At 40.9% G+C, this 24,068-nt stretch overlaps 1 protein-coding gene across 3 annotated transcripts in view; it reads left to right on the top strand.

The window, feature by feature from the left end:
• Nucleotides 1–12,193: 12,193 nt before the first annotated feature.
• VPS26C (VPS26 endosomal protein sorting factor C) overlaps nucleotides 12,194–24,068 on the top strand; it is a 48,260-nt gene continuing 36,385 nt past the window's right edge. Inside the window, exon 1 of one of the 3 annotated variants that reach the window (XM_081300673.1) lies at nucleotides 12,194–12,823. In XM_081300673.1, coding sequence (XP_081156799.1) covers nucleotides 12,767–12,823 — 57 coding nt within the window. In that variant the 5' untranslated portion in view covers nucleotides 12,194–12,766. The remainder of the gene's footprint in view (nucleotides 12,824–24,068) is intronic. The other 2 variants (XM_081300672.1, XM_081300671.1) reach the window with 2 other exon arrangements.

Raw genomic sequence — 24,068 nt, 5'->3', positions numbered from 1 at the left:
TTTTTTAAAAAAGGGTTAACAGTTACAAAAGAGATATAAAAAGATTCAAGATGTGGAAATATATTTTAATATAAAAGGTTAAAGGAAAAAGAAATATTTCTAGATGAGATAATCTTTGTGTGGTAAAGTAAAAAGTTGTAAAATGTCTAAGTAAGTTACAAAAGGCTTTAAAAGGTTAAATTAAAGGTGGTTAAGATGCCTTCATGGCAGAGGAAAGATTGCGTCATTCGAAGCCTAGTTAATCTTAAAAGCATTACTTAAAAAAAAACTTGAAAATGGGAAGATAATAGGATAAAAGCAATTTGGATAAAGAAGATTAAAAATTTGAAGTGGAAAACTTTAAAGACAGAAGTACAGAAAGGTAAAAAAAGAGAAGATGTAGGAAGATAGAAAAGATGTAGAAGACAAGAATTTTAAATTCACAAAATTGGAAACAACAACAACAACAACAAAAAACTAGGAGGAAAAAAAAGCAACTAAGGGTATGTACAAACCTTAGAAAAAAACTAAAAGATAGAAACAAGATAACAAATGGTTAAAAATGTTTTTAATAAATGTTTTTCAGATAAAAAAATGCAAAAAGCTAAGACAACTATTAGATACAGACTTTCAAGATAGAAAAAGGTAGAAGAGAGAAGTTTAAAATCAAATATTGGATAAAATAGAAGAACAAGGAGATTATTAGTATTTTTTCAAAATGCCCATCAACTTTAATTTCTGGTGGTGCAGAAATTAGAAGTCTCAGATGAGGATGTTAAAATTTATAGACAAGAGCCAATTTAGAAAACGTTAAACTAGAAGAAAATTGGTTTAAAACCACATCAAAAAATTAAAAGGACTAGAGTAATTCTAAAAACTAAGGCAAAATGCTTTTGGAAGACTTGAATTTAAAAGGATCTTTAAATTTCCAAAGGATGCATATAGGATATTTTGGAACATCACCCCTGAAGAAAAATCAGTTAATGTTTTACTTAACAGGAATCACATACAATCCACAGGGACAAAGCATAGTTGAAAGAGCTCATCAAACTATTAAAATGTACTTATTAAAACAAAAAGAGGGAATTGGGAAGGGGTATATATCCCCCAAATATAAACTTAAAATAACCCTTTTTACTCTAAACTTTTTAAATTTGGATTCATCGGGGCTTAGTGCTGCGGAAAGGCATATGTGTCCAAAAAATGTGCATAAGTCCAAGGTACTTTGGAAGGATATTGTAACAGGACAATGGAAAGGTCCTGACCCAGTGATTGTCTGGAGTTGGGGGTCTGTTTGTGTGTTTCCACAGGGAGAACAGCAGCTGATTTGAATTCCAGAGAGATTAACTAAAGCGATTTCTACAGACCAAAAAGAAGATGACTTGGCTCAAATCCATAACAGCTGATATCCTTATATCTGTAACAGTGGTTCTCCCACACCTGGAGGCTAATGAATAATAAACACAATTAAGGCCTATTTCAAATGTAAGAAACCTTGGGGCTTACTTGTGGGAATACCTTCAGACTCATATGCAAGTTACAGGAAGAAGGATGGGATATCATAAGAAGAGTCAAACCCAGGTGGTAACCAGGATGCTTTTTTTCAATATCTATTTTATTATTGCCTTTTCCCACATCATGAAGTTTTATTTTATTTTATTTTTTGAGCTCATACAGACCTAGGTTAATGTTTTTCTGATCAGTTCTATTTTTTGACTGTGGAGTTTTTAAACATTGCAATGGAGATTTCACCTGTGAAAAGCTACAAGGCCTTTACTATTATGTTATGTGTTGTATGTATTGTGTTATATGTGCACACTTCTGTTTTGTGTTGTATGTCTGTATGTGCGTATGTCCATATATATGAGAAGCACTCATGAAAAAATGGATCCGAACAAAAAAGGAGGTTAACAGATCTGTTTGTTTACTTTCACCTTTCCTTTTCATTATATTTAATAATTCTGTTCAGGATAATGTAAATTGTTCAAAAAATTGTTTTCTTAGTGCCTGCTGGAATATTACATAATTTTTTTTTTTTTAGCCATCATTGCCAGAATTATTATCTTCATCCCAGTGCCAGTGAAGACAAAGATAAAACTAAACTACAGCCTCTTGGATAGCTATCACAGTAAACTGTATAAACTGATGCATCAATGAATAATAACTCAGCAAGTAATGCTCAATCAAGGAGTCGATTTACTCTGGGAGGAAATGGACATATTAATAGATTCCTCTGCTTTGAACTGCTTGCAGAACTTGCATGGACTATGTATCACTTGCATGCATTGTGAACTATCTGTTGGTGCAGTGAATTGTGGTATTTCTGGGGTATCTTTGCTGATGGTGTCATCGGTAATACAATCTTTCCAATAAGAGCCGTCATTTGGCTTGGTGTCGTGGCATTTTGCATCTTCCTCCCTTTCTGCTTGTGATGGCCTAAAATTTGGGGGCCAACAGAGGTGAAGCAAAGAACCTCACCCCCCCACTGGTACCAAGGCCAAATTTGGGGGCCAACAGAGGTGAGGCAACGAACCTCACCCCCCTACTGGTGCAAAGGCCTATCCACAAGTATGGCTGTATGCTGGACCGGTAGCCAATGACGGGTAAGATCCTATTACAATGGTACCAACCTAAGACAGGAGGCTGAAGCCTTGAGGTCAGCTCATCTGATGACGGGTAAGAACCATATGTACTATTGGACAACCTAAGACAGGCAAGATCCCTAAGCCACATGCTTTTTGTTTAATTAAACAGAAGGGGGGAGATGTTGAGAGCCACAGTTTAGTCGAATGATGCCTGGCATTTTGCTAGAGGGAATGGTTGAAAGGTGACCCTGCTCTGGGATTAGGGCGGATCCTGCTGCCTAGGGCACCCACTACTTTGGAGTTCCCATTGAGTTCTCACGGGGTTTTGAGAGAGGAGTGTGTTCCCGGGAAGTGTGTGTAGAGTGCCCGTGAGAGTTCGGGAATAAAGAGTTGCTGTTTGAACCTACAAGGCTGTGTGGCGGCTCGGTTATTTTGTGCCCAGCCTGACTGCAGCATCTTAGAGTTTTTATAAATTTGAATATTGTCCCTTCTGGGGACAAAATTCTAAGAATGAGGACTGGGTATTGCTCACATGCTCAGCATGGGTGAGGGGGTGAGTTCCCAATCCCTAGTACCACAGGCACAGCACACACACCAACTCTAGGAAGGACCCTCTTGGCCTTCACCCTCTTACCATCCCCACCACTCTGACTGAGGACAGAAGGTGTGCGTATGATGCAATATCGACTCCCAGGTTATGTGGTGTTACTTACACATGGTAGTTGACCTCGAAATAAGATTTTCCAGGTGGGCCTAATCTAATATCATAACTCCTTCAAATGCAGAAAGTTTTCTTTGACTGTTAGCAGAAAGCAAGGCAGAAAAGAAAGTCAAAGAGATTCAAAGCCTGAGCTGGGTGAGGTGGCACATGCCTGTAATCCCAGGGGCTAGGGAGGCTGAGACAGAGGATTTCAGTTAAAAGCCAGCCTCAGCAACAATGAGGTGCTAAGCAACTCAGTGAGAGGCTGTCTCTAAATAAAATACAAAATGGGGCTGGGAATGGGGCTCAGGGGTCAAGTGCCCCTGAGTTCAATCTCTGGTAAACATCCCCCACCCCCAAAAAAGGACATTCAAAGGCTGAGAAGAATTCAACACACCATTGCTGGCCTTGATGTTGGAGGGGCCTGTCTAGGCGTGATGGCACAGGCCCACAATCCCAGCAGCTGCAGAAGATCGCAGGTTCAAAGCCGGCTTCAGCAGCTTAGTGAGACTGTAAGCAACCCAGTGAGACCCTTTTTCAAAATAAAAAATAAAAAGGGTTGGGGAGGTGGCTCCATGGTAAGGACCCTTGGGTTCAATCCATGGTACCCAAAAAAAAAAAAAAAAAAAAAAAAGTCCAGCCTGGCTGATACCTTGATTGCAACCCACTCAAGCTTACAGATCAACTACAAGCTCATACCTGCATGTTGTTTCAGGTATCCAAGTTTGTGGTAATTGTTACCTGGCTATAGAAAACTAATAGATCCCCTGTCATCCAGCTATTATAGGGCTGGGATGTAGCTCAGGGGCAGAGTGAATGCTCTGGACTCAATCCCTAGCTTCACACACAATATACATATATTCGTGTGTGTGTGTGTGTATCTTTGTTTGTCATATTTATTGCATTCATTTTCCATTATATTCTTTCCTTTTTATCTTGAATTTTCCTCTTTATGTATAGTCCAAATTTGGATATATTTAATAGATTGTTTTTTTTCCTTTGTGATATTTTTCTATCAATTTCCAGTTAGCACCTCATTTCAAGTTCCACTGAAGTTCTAAAAACTCAATTATGATTGGGTGAAAATTTCACAATGCATAACAAATTATACCATTGCAAACCTTAAATGTATAGAATTTTATTTGTCAATTTATACCTCAATAAAATGGAGGGGAACATAAAAGTAAAATTTCAATTACATTTTCTAGCTTTTTGTGCAATTTAATTTTTAAAATTAACATTGTTATTTTAATTAACAGGAACTTTTACATGGCTCTAAAATTGCTTCCCCCTCCATCTCGTCCTCTTTTCTCCTAAGGTAACAATCATTTGATTTGGTCATCTATTGCTGCACTACAACCCACCTCAGAACTTAGTGGCTTAAAAAGAGCCATTTTATGATTTTTCATAGTTCTGTGGGTTGGCTGAGGCTCAGCAGGGGGTTCTTTAGCTGGTCTCATTATAATCATTCCTGTGGCTGGAGTCACATGGCATTCAGGACGGAAGTTCCAAGGTGGCTCCATTCACTTTGGATCCTGGTGGGGATGGAGGGAAGGCCATTCTTAGTTGGGACGCTGGGGCCCTGTCTCTCTCTCCCTCTTTCTCCCTCCTGTCATCCCCCATCTTCCTTTTCTCTCTTCACATTGCCCTGCTCCCTCTCCTCATGGTCCTTCAACATGGTCTGTCCATCAAGGTCACTGGGTTCCTTACATGGTGCTCAGGGTGCCCCCAAAGTGCAAAAGCTCAAGCTGCCCACCTGTTAGGGCTTGGGTCCTGAGCTCTCACCCCTGCTGGTTGAAACCGGTCACAAATGTTCCTCTCCACATGACATGGCCCAGGAACTTCCCTCCTCACCTGCTCAGCTCCAGGTGGGACTTTCTTGGGCTACTTTTGATTACTTATGATTCCAAACAAACTTTGTAATCAACTGACCTGGCTCCAGATATAAAGAGAAGACAATATATTTATTAGTACTGTTTTACATTTATAAATTAAGTCGGGGAAAATTAACATTTGTTTTGATGTGATGTCTTCCTATCCAAAAGTATGGTATGTTATTCCTTCTGTTTAAATCAACTGTTGCATCTTTTAAAGACTTTAACAGTTTTTTTTTCATGTAGGTTTTTTCTCTGCCTTCACATGTTTTATTATTTCCTGAATTCTTTAATCCAACTGGATCTTTTCTTCTTTCTCCCTCAGTCTGTTTTGATTTATGATATGATAGTAAAATCTAAATGAAATTTTCTTCTAAATATGAAACCACTTAGTCTAATATAATTTACCAAGTAATCCCTTATTCTAGTGATGCCTTTTTTATCATATATTAAAATCTTATGTGCAACTTAAATATATACAATAAAAATAAATAAAACAAAATCTTATACTCTAATATGTTGAAATCTGTTCTGAACTATCTGTTTTATTCCATTGATCTTACGTCAAAATGATGCTGTTTTAATGCTTATAGTCTTACTGTATTTTACTTGTAAGAGGGCCTTTTTTCTTACAATCAACTTTTTTTTTTTTTTGGTTACTGGGGATTGAACCCACGGGTGCTTTACAGGTGAGCTACATCCCTAGCCTCTTTTCTTTTGTGTCAGAGTCTTGCTAAGTTGCAGAGGCTGGCCTAGACCTTGTGAGCCTTCTTCCTCAATCTCCCTGGTTGCTGGGATTACAGGTGTGCAGGGTAGCTCTACAATAGATTTTTAAAAAGATATACCACTTCAAAATGCTCCTTTAATATAATTTCATAAATTTTGTCATTAAAATTACTGGGATATTAAGAGGAATTAATTAGACCTAAAAATTAATTTTATATCACTGAACCTTTAAAAATGTTTAGATTCCCAATTTGGAAATACTATAAAACTCTCCATTTTTCACATTTTATATTTTTAAATTCAGCATTATAGCTTTATCTATGTGACACAAGCATATATCACATTCCAATTACTCCAAATATTTTATATTTTTATTGCTCTTAAGAAGACACTCCCTACCTTCATTTTATTTTCTAATGGGTTATTGCTGTAAATAGAAAAGCCTATTGATTTTTGTATATGTAACTGTCTTAAAATTTACAGGCACAACACATAGATGGCCTAAAAATCAACAGTCTTTATTTTTCTATGAATTAGCCCAGTCTAGTTCTCCAGCAACCACTTTTGCTGAGGGCAGGCTGGGGGAATCAATCCTACTATCCATGTGGAACTCAGTGATAGTGTTTTAGACTTCTCTTTTACTTCTCCATTCTCCTCACCTAAAGTATTCTGTCTAGGGTGGAGAGAGGCATATGGTTTAAGTGTCATGCTCCATGGGTGTCTGCCACAGTGGCAGCTGGAGAGTTTGCAATCTCTCCACACAGGCCATACCAAGACAACTACAGGGATTGCTAGATTTGGCCCAAAACCCCTGTGGCTGAGTCATCTCTCACTCACTCTTGCAGGTCACAGCTCTGCCATCCCCATCGATGACAGGGACCCATATCCCAAGGGGTAGCCAGTTTCCACCCTAACACCTATTCTGGCTCTCCTCTCTTTCCAAACCCCCTCCTCTATAGTGGATATATTCATATCTAAGAAAATGCTCTTTATCACACATTTTGTGTTTTGGTGGTGTAAATTTGATAGAGGGAGAGTTGGGAAGCACCTACTAGGAAATTTGAGGAATTAAAAAACTGTGTTAGCTTAATATTTCAAAATATTATCCTATGGTGTATATTTATCTTGTCTCTTGCTATTATGAAATTCAAGTGTCCACAAGACCATGACCAATCACCCCGCTTCAACAATGACCAACATGTGCTTTGATTGAGTATCACTTTGTCCCAACCAAAACTCCTCCCACTGCCCCACACTCCTCTTCTAGCCAAACTCTTTTTCAAATAATTTTTCTTTTCTTTCCAGAGGTTTGGGTATCAAATATTCACTCTTTGTTATTTTTTTTTATTTATTCCTTGACCTGATATATTTGGAAAGTGTAGCTTAATTGCCAAGTGGTTAAAGTTTTGCTAAAGTATCTGGAACATACTCAGTTAATTGGATTTGAGATTTTCTTTGGGACCAGTATGCAGTTGTCTCAGCCCGTTTGTGCTGCTATAACAAAATATTATAGACTGTATTATTTATTTTAAAACACATTTATTTCTCACAGTTCTGGAGGCTAGGAAGCTCAAGATCAAGGCACTGATAGATTTGTTGCTTTGTGAGGGCCAGGTATCTGCTTCCAAGATGGTTCTTTGAACATCTCTGGAAGGTCCAAACTTTATATTTTAACTTAGAGGAAGACATGTAAGGGAAAAGTATTAGCTAGGTCCCTTCAGTCCCTTTTATAGGGTACTCAATCCACGAGGGAAGAGCATAATTCATGATTGCTCATGTTTATATAAACATCATCGACACTTGAAAAGTGAATTCCCTTTGATTCTGTTTTATTAATCAATTATACCCCTTATTTTGTTAAAATTCTCTGTCTTTATTTTTTATCCAATCTCTGATAAACTGTATTTATCTCCTATCAACTGTCTTAGTACATATATCTCTATGGATTTTTTTGTACAAGTTTTATTGTTATACATCCTGAGTTGAATTGTGTTCCTGCAAAATTCACAGTGCTAACCCCCTAGTACTTCAGAATGTTACTGTATTTGGAAACAGGGTGTTTATAATCAAGTTAAAAATAGGTCATTAGTGTGACCTAATACAATATGACTGCTGTATTTGCAAAAAGGGAAAGTTTGGAGACACACAGTAAAACAGGAAGAACACCATGTGAACATGAAGACACATTTAAAAATACCAGGTAGAGACAAGAGAGAGAGGACAGCCAAGAAGAGAAGACTGAACAGATCTTTCCCTCCTAGTCTTCTGAATGAATCAATTCTGCTGTCTTGAGTTTGAACTTGTAGCCTCCAGAAGAATGAGAGAATAAATTTCTGTGGCTTTAAGCCACATAGTTGTGGTACTTTGTTATGGCCCCCCTAGCAAAGTAATGCACTGTGTTATTCTTCAATGGTTTTAATGTTCTATCTTCACTATCAGTTGATAAAAATCACACCATTTGTTCCTTTAAAATTGCCTTTAACACTGCATTCCTGTTTGCCTTCACATTTGATTGGCAATCCTTTGTCTGATCTGTTTTTAAAAATTATATATATATATATATATATATATATATATATATAGAGAGAGAGAGAGAGAGAGAGAGAGAGAGAGAGAGAGAGAGAGAAGATGGACACAATGCCTTTATTTATTTGCTTAATTTATTTTTAAAATATTTATTCTTAAGTTTTAGGTGGACACAATATCTTTATTTTACATTTATGTGGTGCTGAGGATCCAACCGAGTGCCTCACACACAACAGATGAGCACTCTACCACTGAGCCAGAACCCCAGTCCCCTTTTGTCTGATCTTTTAAGATAGTGGCCTCCCTTCGTTTTATGTGCCCAGGAATTTGTAGTGCACACATACACAGCACAGTGACCAGTGATAGCCTATACGTGAACTCTTGGTGGAAGCCGCCGAGTTTCTACATCTCCTTAGGAAAGTGCATTCATCTTTCTTTGCCTCAGTGCTGCCATTTTACAGACAAGGGAAGAATAATTACTCCTATACCTTAAGATTGTTATGGTAGGTCAAGTCAGAAAGCTAGGGTAACAGGATTATTTCAGGATTATTTCAGGGTTACTAGGCAGCTGACTTTGAAATAGAAATTTAATGTGCAGGAAGTTTATTGGGGGAGACTCTCAACAGATATGGAGAGGTGGGGTGTAGGAAGCATGATTGGACAGAGGAATAAGTTCAACAGTGATGCAATCACAACAGAGGCTCCATACTTAATGAGGAGGAGAATGGTTTGAACTATGTCCACAAGTTCTTTGATGTTCCCTTCCAAAGGTTAAAAAAAACAAAACAAAACCCAAAACTCCATTCCTTTGAGTGGTCTGGATTTAGTGACTGCTTACTAATGAATGGAAGAGTAGATATGAGGTTTTAGAGACTAGGTCATACAAGGCTGCACAACTCCAATTGTTCTCTCTTGGACTGCCTGGTCTAGAAGTTAGCTGCCATACTGGGAGGCCTGTCAAGCAGCCTGTGGAGATGAAGCGAGGGCCACCTTGGAAGTGGATCTTCCAGCCTCAGTTAAGCTTTAGATGACGTAGCCCTGTCCAACTCTTTGACTGCAACTATCTGAGACCTTACACCAGAGCCACACAGTTAAGTTGGTACTGAGTTCCTGACCCACAGACACTGTAGTAATTATTTGTTTTAAACTACTGAATGCTAAAGTAATTTGTTACACAGCAAATTGATAACACAGAAAGCTTTGGCACCTGTATGGTTCTTTAGTGTTATCCTGAACTGGGGGAATGGGGAAATGGCCTTTATATTCTATTAACAATTAGTCATCAAACATGGGTTGCCCTATACCATAAGAAGGGATCATGAACCTGCTTGCTTCAGCAGCACATATACTAAAATTGGACTAATGCAGACAAGATTAGCATGGCCCTGCAAGGGTGACACACAAATCTGTGAAGTGTTCCACATTTTTGAAAAGAATAAAAGCGGGGGTGGATCATGACCTTGGACAAGGCTAAGTTTATGCTAAGGGAAAGTTCTGAGAGCAGTTAAGACTAAAACTCCCAGCAGCTCAGCAAATGTGAGGATCAGGACAGACAACCCACAGCATCCACTTAAAAATGCTTAGTGGGATATCTCCTGTTGTCCCAGAGTTAACCCTAGGCTTACAAATGAACCTTGAGGGCACAGTATTCCATCTTCCAATAACATACCTATAATTGGGGTCACTTTCCCCAAACCTCAATATAAAGCTGCAGATCTGGCTCTGCTTCTACCAAAAACTTTGCCAATGCTCTCTGTCCCAGTCTATTCAGGAAGGCAGTGGAGGAAATGAAAAGAGGTGGCAGGCCTTGTGGACCCCAGTGGTGTTTCAGATGGGAAGTGATGTAGCAGAGCCGCCATAAAATGATCTCTCCAAGGTGCCAGTGAAGTCCACTGGAGGGGCTTGCATTCCATTTGGTGCAGGCAGGTCTGTTTCATCAGGATTCCCCTTGATTTATTCCCATCTGTACTTCAGAAAGGAACAAGATTTAAGAAGGATAGTAGAGTAGATAAGGGTGGACACAGGGCAGCCTTTAGTCCAGGCTTTCCTATGGCAGAGGTGTATTTCTTATGGTTCAAAACTGTTTTGCTGGAACTTCATCTAAGATGGGGGTGTACTGATGGATGCTGACGTTAGTGCTGGAAAAGATCAAGCTGAGACTGATTTCCAATGGAACTGTCTGGAGGGAAGAAGGCCCCACTGTGACTTCCCATCTGTGCCCCACATCAAGTTTCAAATAGGGGCCAGTTATCCAGATAAGCAAGGTCAACTGAGACAATTCCAGCAGCCTCTAGTTAGGATGCTTGCCTCATTTCCTCGTCTTCCTCCCTTCAACAGCAGTGGGGCCTTGAAGGTCTGAAAGCCAGAACCACAACTTGCACCCTTCCCACCCAAAGGAATAGGCGTCCTATTGAAGCCATGAGGTTGACACTTTGACATAGTATAATAACTTAGTAACTGAAATTGACCAAAAGTTATGGTATGTCAAAGGTGAGATTAAGGACTGAAAAAGATAGGAAGAGCAGTGATTAGGAAAAAATGGACTGTTCTGTTTGGCACTTAAATAGATGGTCCTTCGGTGTTGTCCTGAACTGGGGGAACGGGGTCACCACAGGTCACACTGTTAACTGCTGGAAAGAGCTCTTTATATTGCACCAGCCTTCCACAAACATTGTGGACAACTTACAAAGACAAAAACAATATGGTGTCCTCGAGGAACAGTTGTAAACTAAGCAAAGTAAGCTGTAAAAAACAAGCCTAGAAAGTGACTACGTTTCTTTTCCCATTTCTCTGCATAGACTACTGAGTTGTTTTTTTTTCTAACCACTTAAAAATGATGGGTGAGTCTAGTGAAGAGGAATCCATTTCTTGAATTGCATATGGACTAGTGATTATTAAGTCCCTAATGAATTGTTTTAGAATTGATGGGTCTGAGTCGACAGAAAGATCTTTAAGACAAGAGGGAAGCCCTGAGAGCTGAGGAGCTGAAAACTGACAACTGAATACTGGGAAACACCACATTTAGTAACCTTCAAAAGCAATTGCAACTATAGAACCACCACGGCCCGCCCAAGAAACACTTTAAATGCTTAAGAGAGGATCTTCTGAGATATTAATTCATGAAATCATTTAATAGAGAGACTGTTGTCCTAAAAGTAATGCTTTTTTTAAAAAAAGATCAGAATCAAGGAATGTTTTAAAAACCCCACTTCTTCACGTTATTTAAATCAGTTATCATAACAAAATTTGACCTTCCGCTTACAGGGAAAATCTCTACGTAAGCATTTACAAGAGATCTTATTTCAATAAATGTAGTCTGCGCTCAACACTGTACTGCTTGTCCTGGCTGGAGGCAGTATCCCCTTTCCCCAGTAGCTGCTGTCTACTTCAGTGAGTTGTTGCTGGGAATAGAAAGAAGAACAGGCAGGTCCGTTCCAGCTTCGAATCGTGCAGTTCCAACCAATCTGCGAGCCCGGGCATGCGAGCGTGCCTCCCCGCCCCGTCGCGGCCCGCGCCGCGGCGCACGCTGAATATTCAGCACCCGCTTCCAGGACACGCGCCTGGGGAATACCCACAACCCCTCGCGGCGCGCGGAGCTGGGCTGGCGGCTGACCCAGCGCCGCGGTTCCGAGCCGACCGAGGTCACCCCGCGCGCGCTTCGCGAGACCTTGGCTCGGCGCCGGCAAGGGCGGGGCGGGCGCCCGGCCGCCAATCAGCGCTGCGCAGGACGCGAGCGCGGGGCCGCACCCCAGCGGGTGACCGGGGTGCTCCCGTGGGAGGGCGGAGAATGGCGCCAGGCCGGGGAGAGGCAGAGCGGGTGCCGGCTCCATAGAATCCCGGGGAGGAAGAGGGGGTCGGCTGGAGGTGAAGGGAGGAAACAGGTGTGAGGAAGGACCGCATTCCCAAGCTGTAACCTCCTGAAGCCACCTCTGCAGCGCAGAGCTCTGTGCCGCACAGCCTGATGGGAGACCCAGCCTTCCAGCACTAGGCGCGCCGGCAAGACGGCCTCGGTCCCGCCCCCTGCCGCGGGGCACGCCGGGAGAGCGGCGACCTCCCCCTTTCCTCCCTGAAGGAGGGAGAAAGGTGTATTTCCGAAGAAAGACAGTCCTTGCGGAAGGGGTGGGGCTATCTGAGTACCGCCCCCCACTCCTGGCGTGGGTGGGGCTAGGGTGCGAGTCCCGCTGCCCGCGCTAAGACCCGCCCCTGCGCCGGAAGGAGGAAAGCGTGGGGCCTACTCCCTATCGAGTCCGGAGAGTCACGCCGACGTAGAGTGCGAAGTCACGTGACTCCACGGCTGGCGGAGAGGGAGGGGGCGGGGCTACACCTCCCTCGGGTCACGCGCGGCCGGAAGTGGTGGTCGTTCCGTTGAATCTGAGATGGGGACTTCCCTGGACATCAAGATTAAAAGAGCGAATAAAGTTTATCACGCCGGGGTAAGTGGAGGGGTGGCCGGGCCTCGGTATTCCGTTGTCTCTAGCGCCCCCCACACCTCTGGGCGACCCTGGGCGAGGCGGAATGACACCGCCAGGTGCGCTTCTGCCAGGTGTGTCCCCCAGGTGCGTCCCGCGTGCTACTTGCTGCTGCGTGAGGGGCCCTGGAGGGCGTCTGCGGGGCGCGCAAGGGCCTGGGCGCGGCGCCGGCGCTGCGGCTGTCTGGCCTCGCACGTCCTGTGCGCCGCGGGACCCCAGGCCTGACCTGTCACACGGAGCCCTCGGACGGAGGAGTTGATGATCAGACAGACGCCCCTTTCCCAACCCCCTAATGTGGCCGCAGCCGGCTCTTGAACGAAAAGGACAATTAAGTTTGAGAGCATAGGTATGCACATCTGGTAGAAACATACTTAGGCAGTGGTCACTTCTAACAACATAAAGTTACACCTTTTCTGGGAAGGAATGGCATATTAAAAGCAAGTCAAAAAAAGCAAACCTTTACATCGTTCACAAGTTTTGTGCCATTGGCCTCCCACGGGCCTTGGTTTCCTTATTTGCAAAATGAGAATATTGGAAGTTTCCTTCAACTTGGAATCTGAACCCTTATCTACATCAAAATCAGTCACTCTGGAGAATTTTAAAATATCATTGACAAGGTCCCACTATAGAGATACTGGGAGATGCTGATGTTCAAGAGCTAGGGTTGTTATTCCCATGCTCTTTGGAATAAAATTGATGTCATTCCTTCGTCACATGAATGCAAAGTGGTGTCAAATGGGGCAGAATACCAGGCAAAGATCTTGAATGAATGCTAAAATGTTTGGGTAAGAGTTGGGGAAACCTAATAATTGTACAGACTCAAATGACCACCTCTCAGGTTATTACTTAACAAATGGAGATGCTGCTTTTATAATGGATGACTCTTCTAGTCACCACACAGAACTAAAGTCAACAAGAACACCACCTTCCTATCACCACTGACAAGACTGACTGAGGTTACACACCCCTGATGCACTGAAAAGGACACAATCACCTATGTAGTATTCTTGCCAAAAATATTTAATCTGCATGGGTTCATAAAGAAACCAGGCATGACCCACTTGAGGGTCATTCAGTTCAACAGTTGACCGAGATAGCTCAGAAACATTGGTGTCCTAAAGAAAAGGCAGGAGAGGTTTTCAAGATTAAAACACACCTAAAGGAACATGGGAACCAAATACTAAGCACAATTTTTGATAAAAACAAATTTAAATATGGACTATATGTTAAATAATGTTTTTTATTTGCGTTGAATTTCCCCAGTGTTGCTATTTGTATTTTGATTACATGGGAGAATATTCGACATCAGTATTTAGAAGCAAAGTGTTAAAGTAACTAAATCTCAGATGGTCCCACCATAAACTGTGCACATGTATCTGTTCTTGTTTGTGGTGCAGGAGAAAGAGAAAAAGCAATTGTAGTAAGATATTAAAAAATTGCCAGATCTTGTTGAAAACTTTGTAGGTCTACACTATATTTAAAAAATAACAGCTTTATAGACATAAAATCCAAATAACTTAAAATCCACCCTTCTACAGTATAATTCAATGTTTTTAGTATATATTTGCAGAGTTGTGCATCCACCACACTATCTAATTTTAGAAAATTTTCATTACCCCCAAAAGAAACCCTGTACATATTACTAGTTACACTCATTCCCTCTCCCTGCTCACCCCTGGCAATCACAAATTTACTTTCTGTCTCTGAATTCACGTATTCTAAATGTTTCATATAAATGGAATAATAATACAAGATGTGGCTTTTTATTACTGGCCTCTTTGAGCTAGCATAATGTTGTCAGTGTTCATGCATATAGTTTTATGTGTCAATTCCTTAGTCATATTTGTGGCTAAATAGTATTCCCTTATATGGCTAGGCCACATGTTTATCCTTTCATTTGTTGATGGACATTTAGGTTATTTTCATCTTCTGACCTTGAAGCATAATGCTGTTATGGGCAGTCTAGTAAAAATGGTTATGTGAACATGTTTTCATTTCTCTTGGATATATTCCTAGGAGTGGATTTTGCCTGGTAACTTTATGTTTAGCTTTTTTTGAAGAACTTTGTATCCATGTATCTTTTTGGAAGCTTGGAAATTGTTCTAAATAATAATGGAGGAGGGGCAATGACAAGTACATTTAAAAGTCTGACATTTTACTCAGAAATGTTACTCCTGCTGAGATGCTGAGATGTTTTTTGAATCTAATGTACAGGTAATGAAAAGTACATTTAGAAAAGATGCAAGAAATGAGATGGTAAAGTTGCCCCAATGGAACTCTTGTGCAGCCAGGACTGTTCCCAGTGGGGAGCAGAATTGAAGATGAAATCAGCTGTGCCTCATAAAGTATCCCTTGGTGCTGTTACCAGGAGAGTCTCCAGTTGGCTTACAGCAGTATTACTCAATCTTCAGTCACTTTTTATATTTAAATGTATTTTAAAAGGAGATTATTATGTGATAATTGTAAAGAAAAGCCTAACTTCTACTAAATGGTCACCCATATTTTTTAAGGCAAAAGAGAAAGTAAAAAAGTTACTAAATCAATAGATCTAATCAGTTGACAAAAATATATACCCGGCCTTGTGTACACATGACTTAGGTGCTAGACCCCAGGATCTGCTCTTCAGAATAGGTGGATTCTGCAGCCAGCACTGTCATGGCTGCTTCCTGAGATGCAGGTGTAAGACCTGGAGCTGGCTGGTTGCTTGGTGAGGTCTCAGTGACCATGGGCAATGCATATTTTGAGTGTAGTTTGCACCTGGGTTGAGGGAAGGGCGACACCTCTTTCCTACCCTTCCCAGCTTCAGTTGGCTGTAAGCTAAGGGCATAGGAAGTTTCCATTTTCTCCATCCACCTTGGTGAAGATTCAATTACTAAAGACCATGCAATTCTTGTCATTGGTTACCCCCTTTGTCTGACCCTAAGCAATAACATCCCAGGCCTGAGATCATAAATGTTTGTCATTCAAGTGAAACATGTTTGTCCGTATAACCATATAAAGCAATCTTATGTCCCATCGGAGGTTCTTGGGAAACATGGGTTTAGGGGTTTTGATAGATGGTATCATTTACTTTTCTAATGAGGAAATTGAGGCTGAGACAGATTGAAGAATGTGATCATCCAACTAATGACAGAGCTAGGTTCCAACTCAGATCATTCAGATTCCAAATTGTGTCCACTCAGTACTTATTATACTGCATCCCAGGAGTGGCCATTTTATGCAGAATGGTGGAGTTTGTAACATGGAAAGGGCCCGTTATTTGTTTCCTAGGAGTGCTATAAATAACATTGTCATATTTTAGTTAAAAAAAAAAAGACTGATATGGCTTCTATTCTGGAGATAAGCTGATTCTAACTTTGGCGGGGTGGGGGGGGGTTGCATGTATAGACTCTTACTATGCTTGTTGCCTAGGTTGGCCTTGAACTCAAGTGTTCCAACCTTAGCCTCTAGGGTAGCTAGTATTACAGGCATGTGCCACTGCACCTGCTATTATGCTGATACTGTGTTTTTCAGACTTTTAGTTATGAAAGCAGTTGAAAACAGTTTTGATTTTATGGATACTAGAGAACCTAAGTTATACTTGGATTTAAAATTGATATTTGGGTTCTTTTTCCTGGAAAACAATATTCTTTGACAAAATTATTATATTTGAAGCTTTGAAAATATAAGTGCAATACATGCCATAGAAGAAGGATGTAAAGGGAAAAGGCTCTTTTGGATTCCTTTCCTGTCCTTAGAGGTATCCACAGGTGGTTTGTGTACTGTTACAAACATTCATACACACCATGTGCAACTGACAGCTTGTTCTTTTTTGCTTAATAGTGTATTCTTATCTGGGATTTTTTTTTTCATACTAACACATTTTCATTACTCCCATTTTTTTTTGAATTTTTATTTAAGCAGTAAATTCATTCAGATTCAACTTATGTCTGTTGATCTCTGGAAGATGGCAGGTGAAGCAGAGATAAGTAAATATATAAAATGAAAGAGGAACACAGAGTAGGATCTAGTCATTTTGGGGAAGAGGAATCTGGGGCTCTTTTGGAGCTTCACTGAAGCTAATTTTGAAAATGAAGTATTAAATCAGAGTCTAGTCCCTGCTACTTTAGAAGCTGAGGCTGCTGAATTGTGAATTCAAGGCCAGCCTTGGCAATTTTTTTTTGTTGTTGTCATTGTTGTTTTTACTGAAATATCACAGTGTAATTTACAGTGCTCCTGGGAAATGAATAACAACCATTTCCATGTTGGCTTCAGTCAGGAGGAGTAGACAGCAAAGTGAACCAGAACTTGTGGACATTTGGGATGTGATCTCAGTCCAGTGAAAGGTTTTTTTGCTGTTACTCTTCCTCATCTGAATTGGCAGCAACAGCAATATTTTTAAATGCAACTTGGCTTTATTGTCTTTCCAAACAATTTCTTCTTCAAGTTAACTCTGTTCTATTAAGAATACACTTCCATGGGCTGAGGTCATAGCTCACTAGTGGAGGGCTCGCCTCGCACATGTGAGGCACTGGGTTTGATCTCAGCATCACATAAAAATAAATAAACAAAATAAAGATATGTATAAAAAAAGAAAAGAAAACACTTCCATGGGCTGGGCTTGTGGCTCAGTGGTACAGCGCTCGCCGAGCATGTGAGAGTCCCTGGGTTCAATCCTCACATCACATAAAAATAAATAAATAAAGGTATTGTGTCCAACTACAACTAAAAAATAAATGTTAAAAAAAAAGAATAAGTTGGCTTATAACAGCCTTAAGTTGGCTGTTCAGCATATTCAATTGTAATATTAATGTCTCTTCTTAATGCAGACATTTCCCACCAAGTACTACTGCAGTTGCATCCCACAAAATTTTTGCTTTTAAATTATAAAGTACACACCCTTAACCCCATCTGGTCCACCTGGAAAGGGGCAGGGGACCTGGAGAGATGGGATGAATTTGGAAGAAGTGGAATCACCTGCTCAGATTTAAGAGTAGACACTGCTCCAGGGGCCCTGATGAAGCTTTGTGGTTGAGTAGCTTCCTGCTCTGTGGCAACATGGAAGACACCAACATAAATGCTGTACTGTCATGTCCCAAAATTGTCTGCAGCAAGATTTGATTTGTAGTATTTTTATTATTGTACAACTTAAATATCTTCTAATCTTGTTACAATTTTTTTTTAATTTTTTAATCTTTATTTTTTAGTTTTCGGCGGGCACAACATCTTTGTTTGTATGTGGTGCTGAGGATCGAACCCAGGCCACACGCATGCCAGGCGAGCGCGCTACCACTTGAGCCACATCCCCAGCCCTTGTTACAATTTTTTTACATGAGTTATTGTGCTTTACTTTGTGATGTGGCAACAACTCTGCCACTCACAGGCTTATAATAATTTCTGGTATTAGTATTTCAATTTTATTTAATTAATTAACTTTTTAGAACTGGAGTCTTGCTAGGCTGCCCAGACTGGCCTCAATTTCCTGGGCTCAAGTGATCTTCCTGCCTCAGCCTCACATGTAGCCGGGATTAGAGGCATGTATCACTACACCTGACTCATCTTTAAATTTGAGAAAATTCTTTTTTTTTTTAAACAATTTATTTTGTTTATTCATTTTTATGTGGTGCTGAGGATTGAATCCAGTGCCTCACATGTGCAAGTCAAGTGCTGTCACTGAGCCACAACCCCAGCCCTGAGAAAGTCTTATGAGAGAATTATGGAAACTGTAGCTCTAATAAGAAAATGAGATTTTGATGGAGAAGAGGAATGTCAAGTCTAATGGCCAGGGAAAGACAGTAATATGGGACTGTTTACCATAATTCACTGTAACCAGTAGTTACAAACATCCATGGTGTATACCTTCACGATTGCACTGATTGCCTTCTGTTGTCTGTTTGTTCGGAGTCTACCCAATTAAAATACATATATATTTTAATATTTGTATTCGTAGGCCTGGCAGTCTCAGTGCTGAAAAACTGTTAAATGATGATTTGAAGTTAAAACATTTGAACAAAATTTCTAAGACTAATATTTTTTTCCAATGCATTAATCAGAGAGGAGGAACTCTTCTTATAGGTACATTATGGGTTTGCTTTGTAATTATAAATAATATTCTAGGTGTCAGTTCTAGACAGATGTTGGTAAGACTTATTCCTATTTTGACTTAGCCCCAAAGCAACTATTGGGCCCCTCATTACTTGTATTTGCTCTAGAATAGTCATTTTTAAGGGAATGATTAAAATAAACACGGGAGGAGAGATTTCAGAAATCTTATAAATATGTTTTCTCATTCAGGAATAGAAAATAATAGTTTCCCAAAGTTGGATTCCCCAGGGTCTTCCTCCCAGCTCTTTGGGCCCAAGGTGAACACAGACCCTTCCTCAGACTTCCAACATTATTGTCATGCCACCTTCTTGCTACAGGTCCTTCCCACTGAGTCTAAAAACTTAACCTCTTTCCAAAGCACCATGTTTGGGATGAGACAGTCAGGAATATGATAAAAATGCCCTAATTTCATATCTCTAGCAAAAGTTACTGAATTAATACTGTCTTATGAGACCATGCATCGAGTGCTTTAATCCTTCCCATTGCTCTGTGGAGGTGCTGATGCCCTACTATGTGTTGAGAAGATAGAGGCCAGGAGTGTTCAGTGACACGCCCTGGGCCCTGGTGAGAGCAGACATTTGAACTGTGTCTTCTTATTTCCAAGTCCAGGACTCATGTGCCTTCTCTGGATCTTCGTTCTTATCTATGGGATGGAAATGGCACCTACTCAAAGGTTGAAGGATTCAATTAATGTTTCAAGAGTCATGGATTCTGACTCATAATGGTGGCTCAGTTGGTGGGTGGTTATATTATTCCATTTCTCATGCCTCACAGAGACAGTTTGACCTACAAGAACTGTTCTTGGGTGCCATGCCTTAATCACATTTGTATAAACCCACAGATGGCATAGTAAGTACTTGTTAGACAATTTGCATGTTGTCAGATACTCGTCCACTGTGGACTTGGAGGAAGGAGGGTCAGTGAACACAGATATTGTAGTATTTTTCACCCCCAAAGCTGAGTGTGATTTCTGTGTTGCTATATACTTTGCATGGTATAGTAATATGTTCTTGATCAAAAAGTTTGACTAAGATGCATTAGAAATTACATCTTCAGTGCACTAGAGGAGCTTATTGGTTACAAGAACCCTGCAGTAAATCTTTCTGTAATGTAAATATAATTCATTTGTTTTTATAAATTCAGAATGTTTTACATTCTTAAATCTGGCACATGTACTCATGAAAATGACACTGTTAAATATTATGGTTGTGAAATGCATAAATAAGAGATTTATTCCTAGTGTAGCCAGGTTCCAGTGACAGGGGATTTATGTACTGTGGGCCGATTACTATAACCACAGAAACCTCTAGATCTGCATTTTGTCTTACTTGGCTTGCATGTAATTTCTTATTTAAAAAAATAAAGAGTGGAAACTCTGTACATAACAGCTCATTATTATGAAGAAAAATTGCAAAGCTGAAGTGCTATTAAAAAAAAAAAGCCTAACTATTTTATCTGTCCTACTGAGTTCTCAGTAAATGAATTATAAGTGGGTTTCTTTTCACTGATAAACTAATATTCCTGAAAAGGCTTGTCTCCTAAATCATAATCTAACCCTTATATAATGCATGAGGGGGATTTGCAGAGTTATCCTAGCCTGCTTGGAAACTGGGATGCAATAAAACTGTCCCTGTAGTTCTCCATTAATTGCAGCAGATCTCATGCTGGCCTGAGCCGGCTCCACCACAACAGGGTGTGTCTGCTTCCAGACACAGCGGCTGGACAAGTCTCAGCATGCCACATGCTCCTGACCTGGTGGGCTGCTCTCTTTCTGCCCTGTCCTCCTGGATTCTGCTGTGTCACCAGTCGGGCCCTCCCTGTGGCCTGAATCCTTCTGTCCTCATCTTCCACCCCACGCTGTCTCTCTCTGGTGCTGATGGCCCCACTGGGCCGCTCACAGGCTGGACACTCAGTTCGGCAGGTTTGGGGAGATGGCACCTCTTTTGTCCTGTTCTCCCCCCTCACAGGCTCCTTCCCCACTTGGTGGCCCAGTTGGTCTGCCCATGTTCATCTTCCACTCCAGTGAACACTGATTTTCCTTATAGGTGGCCCCAGTGCCCAGCCTATTTGAGCAAGTTCATAGCTATTGTACTTTCCCGCTGCCCTCCTTCCCCCACCAAAAAATGCTGCCTTCTCCCTTCCCATTATGAATCCTACTAAGCTGAGGTAGACCCTCTGACACCCATCACTCAATGTCACACCTCAGCTCCCGTCTCTGAAGTTTTCTGCCCACACTCAATGGCTGACCTCTTAGCAAGGAAGGTTCCCAAAAGTTGGACAGAGAAGCTGGGTTTCCATTTCCTCTCCATTTTCATTTCAGCTACACCTGAAGGGTTTGTAGCTCTTCACCTCTTCCTGCTTTTCCTCGGGTAGTTGTTTTATCTGCATGCACCTCTTTTCCTAGACATGCTGTAGCCCCCATTTCCCTTAGTTACTTTTGTAGGCATCAGCCTCTGTTCAGAAAGCAGACTGCCATGGTAGCCAGCAGCTATGGGGTCACCTGCTTCCCTTCCCAGAGAGTGCACGAGGCCAGGCTTTTTGAGAGGAGCATCAACAAATCAGCAGCTGACAGCAGCAGGCCAAGCTCAAATCAACTTTGCCCTGTTTGGGTGTCCAGGGCTTAGGGAGGTCAGTCAGTGCCTGGACCTGCCACAGACCAGGTCGGGATTCTGCTCGTGGTGGTGGTGGATGACTGTGCCTGGCCCTCTTCTCTCTGGTGGGGGTATACCTGGGGTCCTTTCGGTTGTAGCAGGGCTGCTCAGAGCCTTCACTACACAGAGTGCAGTGCCTGCCAGGCCTGTGGATGCAGATCCTTCTCTTCCAGAGCTTTCTAGATCAGCTGTTCCCAGGCCACATTTTGGGGAATCTCATTTCTTCTCATATTTGCATTTTAAAATATAAATATGGCAGAATTGAAACTTTTCTACAAATAAAACATCAAGTAAAAGCTTCTCATTAGTATGTCCTGTCATGTTTTCATACAAAGATGTTAACAATGGTTTGTTGTAAACACTTGTGTGGAAGGAAGAGACCTCATTCCAGGTGCCATCCAGTTCCCTTGCACATAAGGTTTTCTGGACACATTTTCATGGTGAGCAACTCTGGGGAGACTGCCTTGCTTTCTTATTGTCTGCAGTGAGGAGACTGTTTATTCTCTTATATGCAGAAAAAAATTTCAGGTTCAAGAGAAATGGCTTCTATCCCAAGGCCATTGAAAATATATTTTCTTTATTTTTATTTATTTTTATTTTTTTATTGGTTGTTCACAACATTACAAAGCTCTTGACATATCATATTTCATACATTAGATTGAAGTGGGTTATGAACCCCCAACTTTACCCCAAATGCAGATTGCAGAATCACGTCGGTTACACATCCACAATTTTACATAATGCCCTATTAGTAATTGTTGTATTCTGCTACCTTTCCTATCCCCTACTATCCCCCCTCCCCTCCCCTCCCATCTTCTCTCTCTACCCCATCTACTGTAATTCATTTCTCTCCTTGTTTATTTTCCCATTCCCCTCACAACCTCTTATATGTAATTTTGTATAGCAATGAGGGTCTCCCTTCATTTCCATGCAATTTCCCTTTTCTCTCCCTTTCCCTCCCATCTCATGTCTCTGTTTAATGTTACTCTTTTCTTCCTACTCTTCCTCCCTGCTCTGTTCATCGTTGCTCTCATTATATCAAAGAAGACATTTGGTATTTGTTTTTTAGGGATTGGCTAGCTTCACTAAGCATAATCTGCTCTAGTGCCATCCATTTCCCTGCAAATTCTATGATTTTGTCATTTTTTATTGCTGCATAGTACTCCATTGTGTATAGATGCCACATTATTTTTATCCATTCATCTATTGAAGGGCATCTGGGTTGTTTCCACAGTCTAGCTATTGTGAATTGTGCTGCTATGAACATCGATGTGGCAGTATCCCTGTAGCATGCTCTTTTAAGGTCTTCAGGGAATAGTCCGAGAAGGGCAATAGCAGGGTCAAATGGTGGTTCCATTCCCATCTTTCCCAGGAATCTCCAAACTGCTTTCCAAATTGGCCGCACCAATTTGCAGTCCCACCAGCAATGTACAAGTGTACCCTTTTCTCCACATCCTCGCCAGCACTTGTTGTTGTTTGACTTCATAGTGGCTGCCAATCTTACTGGAGTGAGATGGTATCTTAGGGTGGTTTTGATTTGCATTTCTCTGACTGCTAGAGATGGTGAGCATTTTTTCATGTACTTGTTGATTGATTGTATATCCTCCTCTGAGAAGTGTCTGTTCAGGTCCTTGGCCCATTTGTTGATTGGGTTATTTGTTATCTTATTGTCTAATTTTTTGAGTTCTTTGTATACTCTGGATATTAGGGCTCTATCTGAGGTGTGAGGAGTAAAAATTTGTTCCCAGGATGTAGGCTCCCTATTTACCTCTCTTATTGTTTCTTTTGCTGAGAAAAAACTTTTAAGTTTAATTAAGTCCCATTTGTTGATTCTAGTTGTTAACTCTTGTGCTATGGGTGTCCTATTAAGGAATTTGGAGCCCGACCCCACAATCTGTAGATCGGAGCCAACTTTTTCTTCTATCAGACGCAGAGTTTCGGATTTGATATCAAGCTCCTTGATCCATTTTGAGTTAACTTTTGTGCATGGCGAGAGAAAGGGATTCAGTTTCATTTTGTTGTATATGGATTTCCAGTTTTCCCAACACCATTTGTTGAAGATGCTATCCTTCCTCCATTGCATGCTTTTAGCCCCTTTATCAAATATAAGATAGTTGTAACTTTGTGGATTAGTCTCTGTGTCCTTTATTCTATACCATTGGTCCACCCGCCTGTTTTGGTACCAGTACCATGCTGTTTTTGTCACTATTGCTCTGTAATATAGTTTGAAATCTGGTATCGCTATACCGCCTGATTCACACTTCCTACTTAGAATTGCTTTTGCTATTCTGGGTCTTTTATTTTTCCATATGAATTTCATGATTGCTTTATCTATTTCTACAAGAAATGCCATTGGGATTTTGATTGGCATTGCATTAAACCTATAGAGAACTTTTGGTAATATCGCCATTTTGATGATGTTAGTTCTGCCTATCCATGAACAGGGTATATTTTTCCATCTTCTAAGATCTTCT

Source organism: Spermophilus citellus, assembly GCF_964194105.1.
Source record: "Spermophilus citellus genome assembly, chromosome: 7".
NCBI lineage: Eukaryota > Metazoa > Chordata > Mammalia > Rodentia > Sciuridae > Spermophilus > Spermophilus citellus.
Note: the sequence above shows the minus strand (reverse complement) of the source record. Positions and strands in the feature narration are given on the sequence as shown.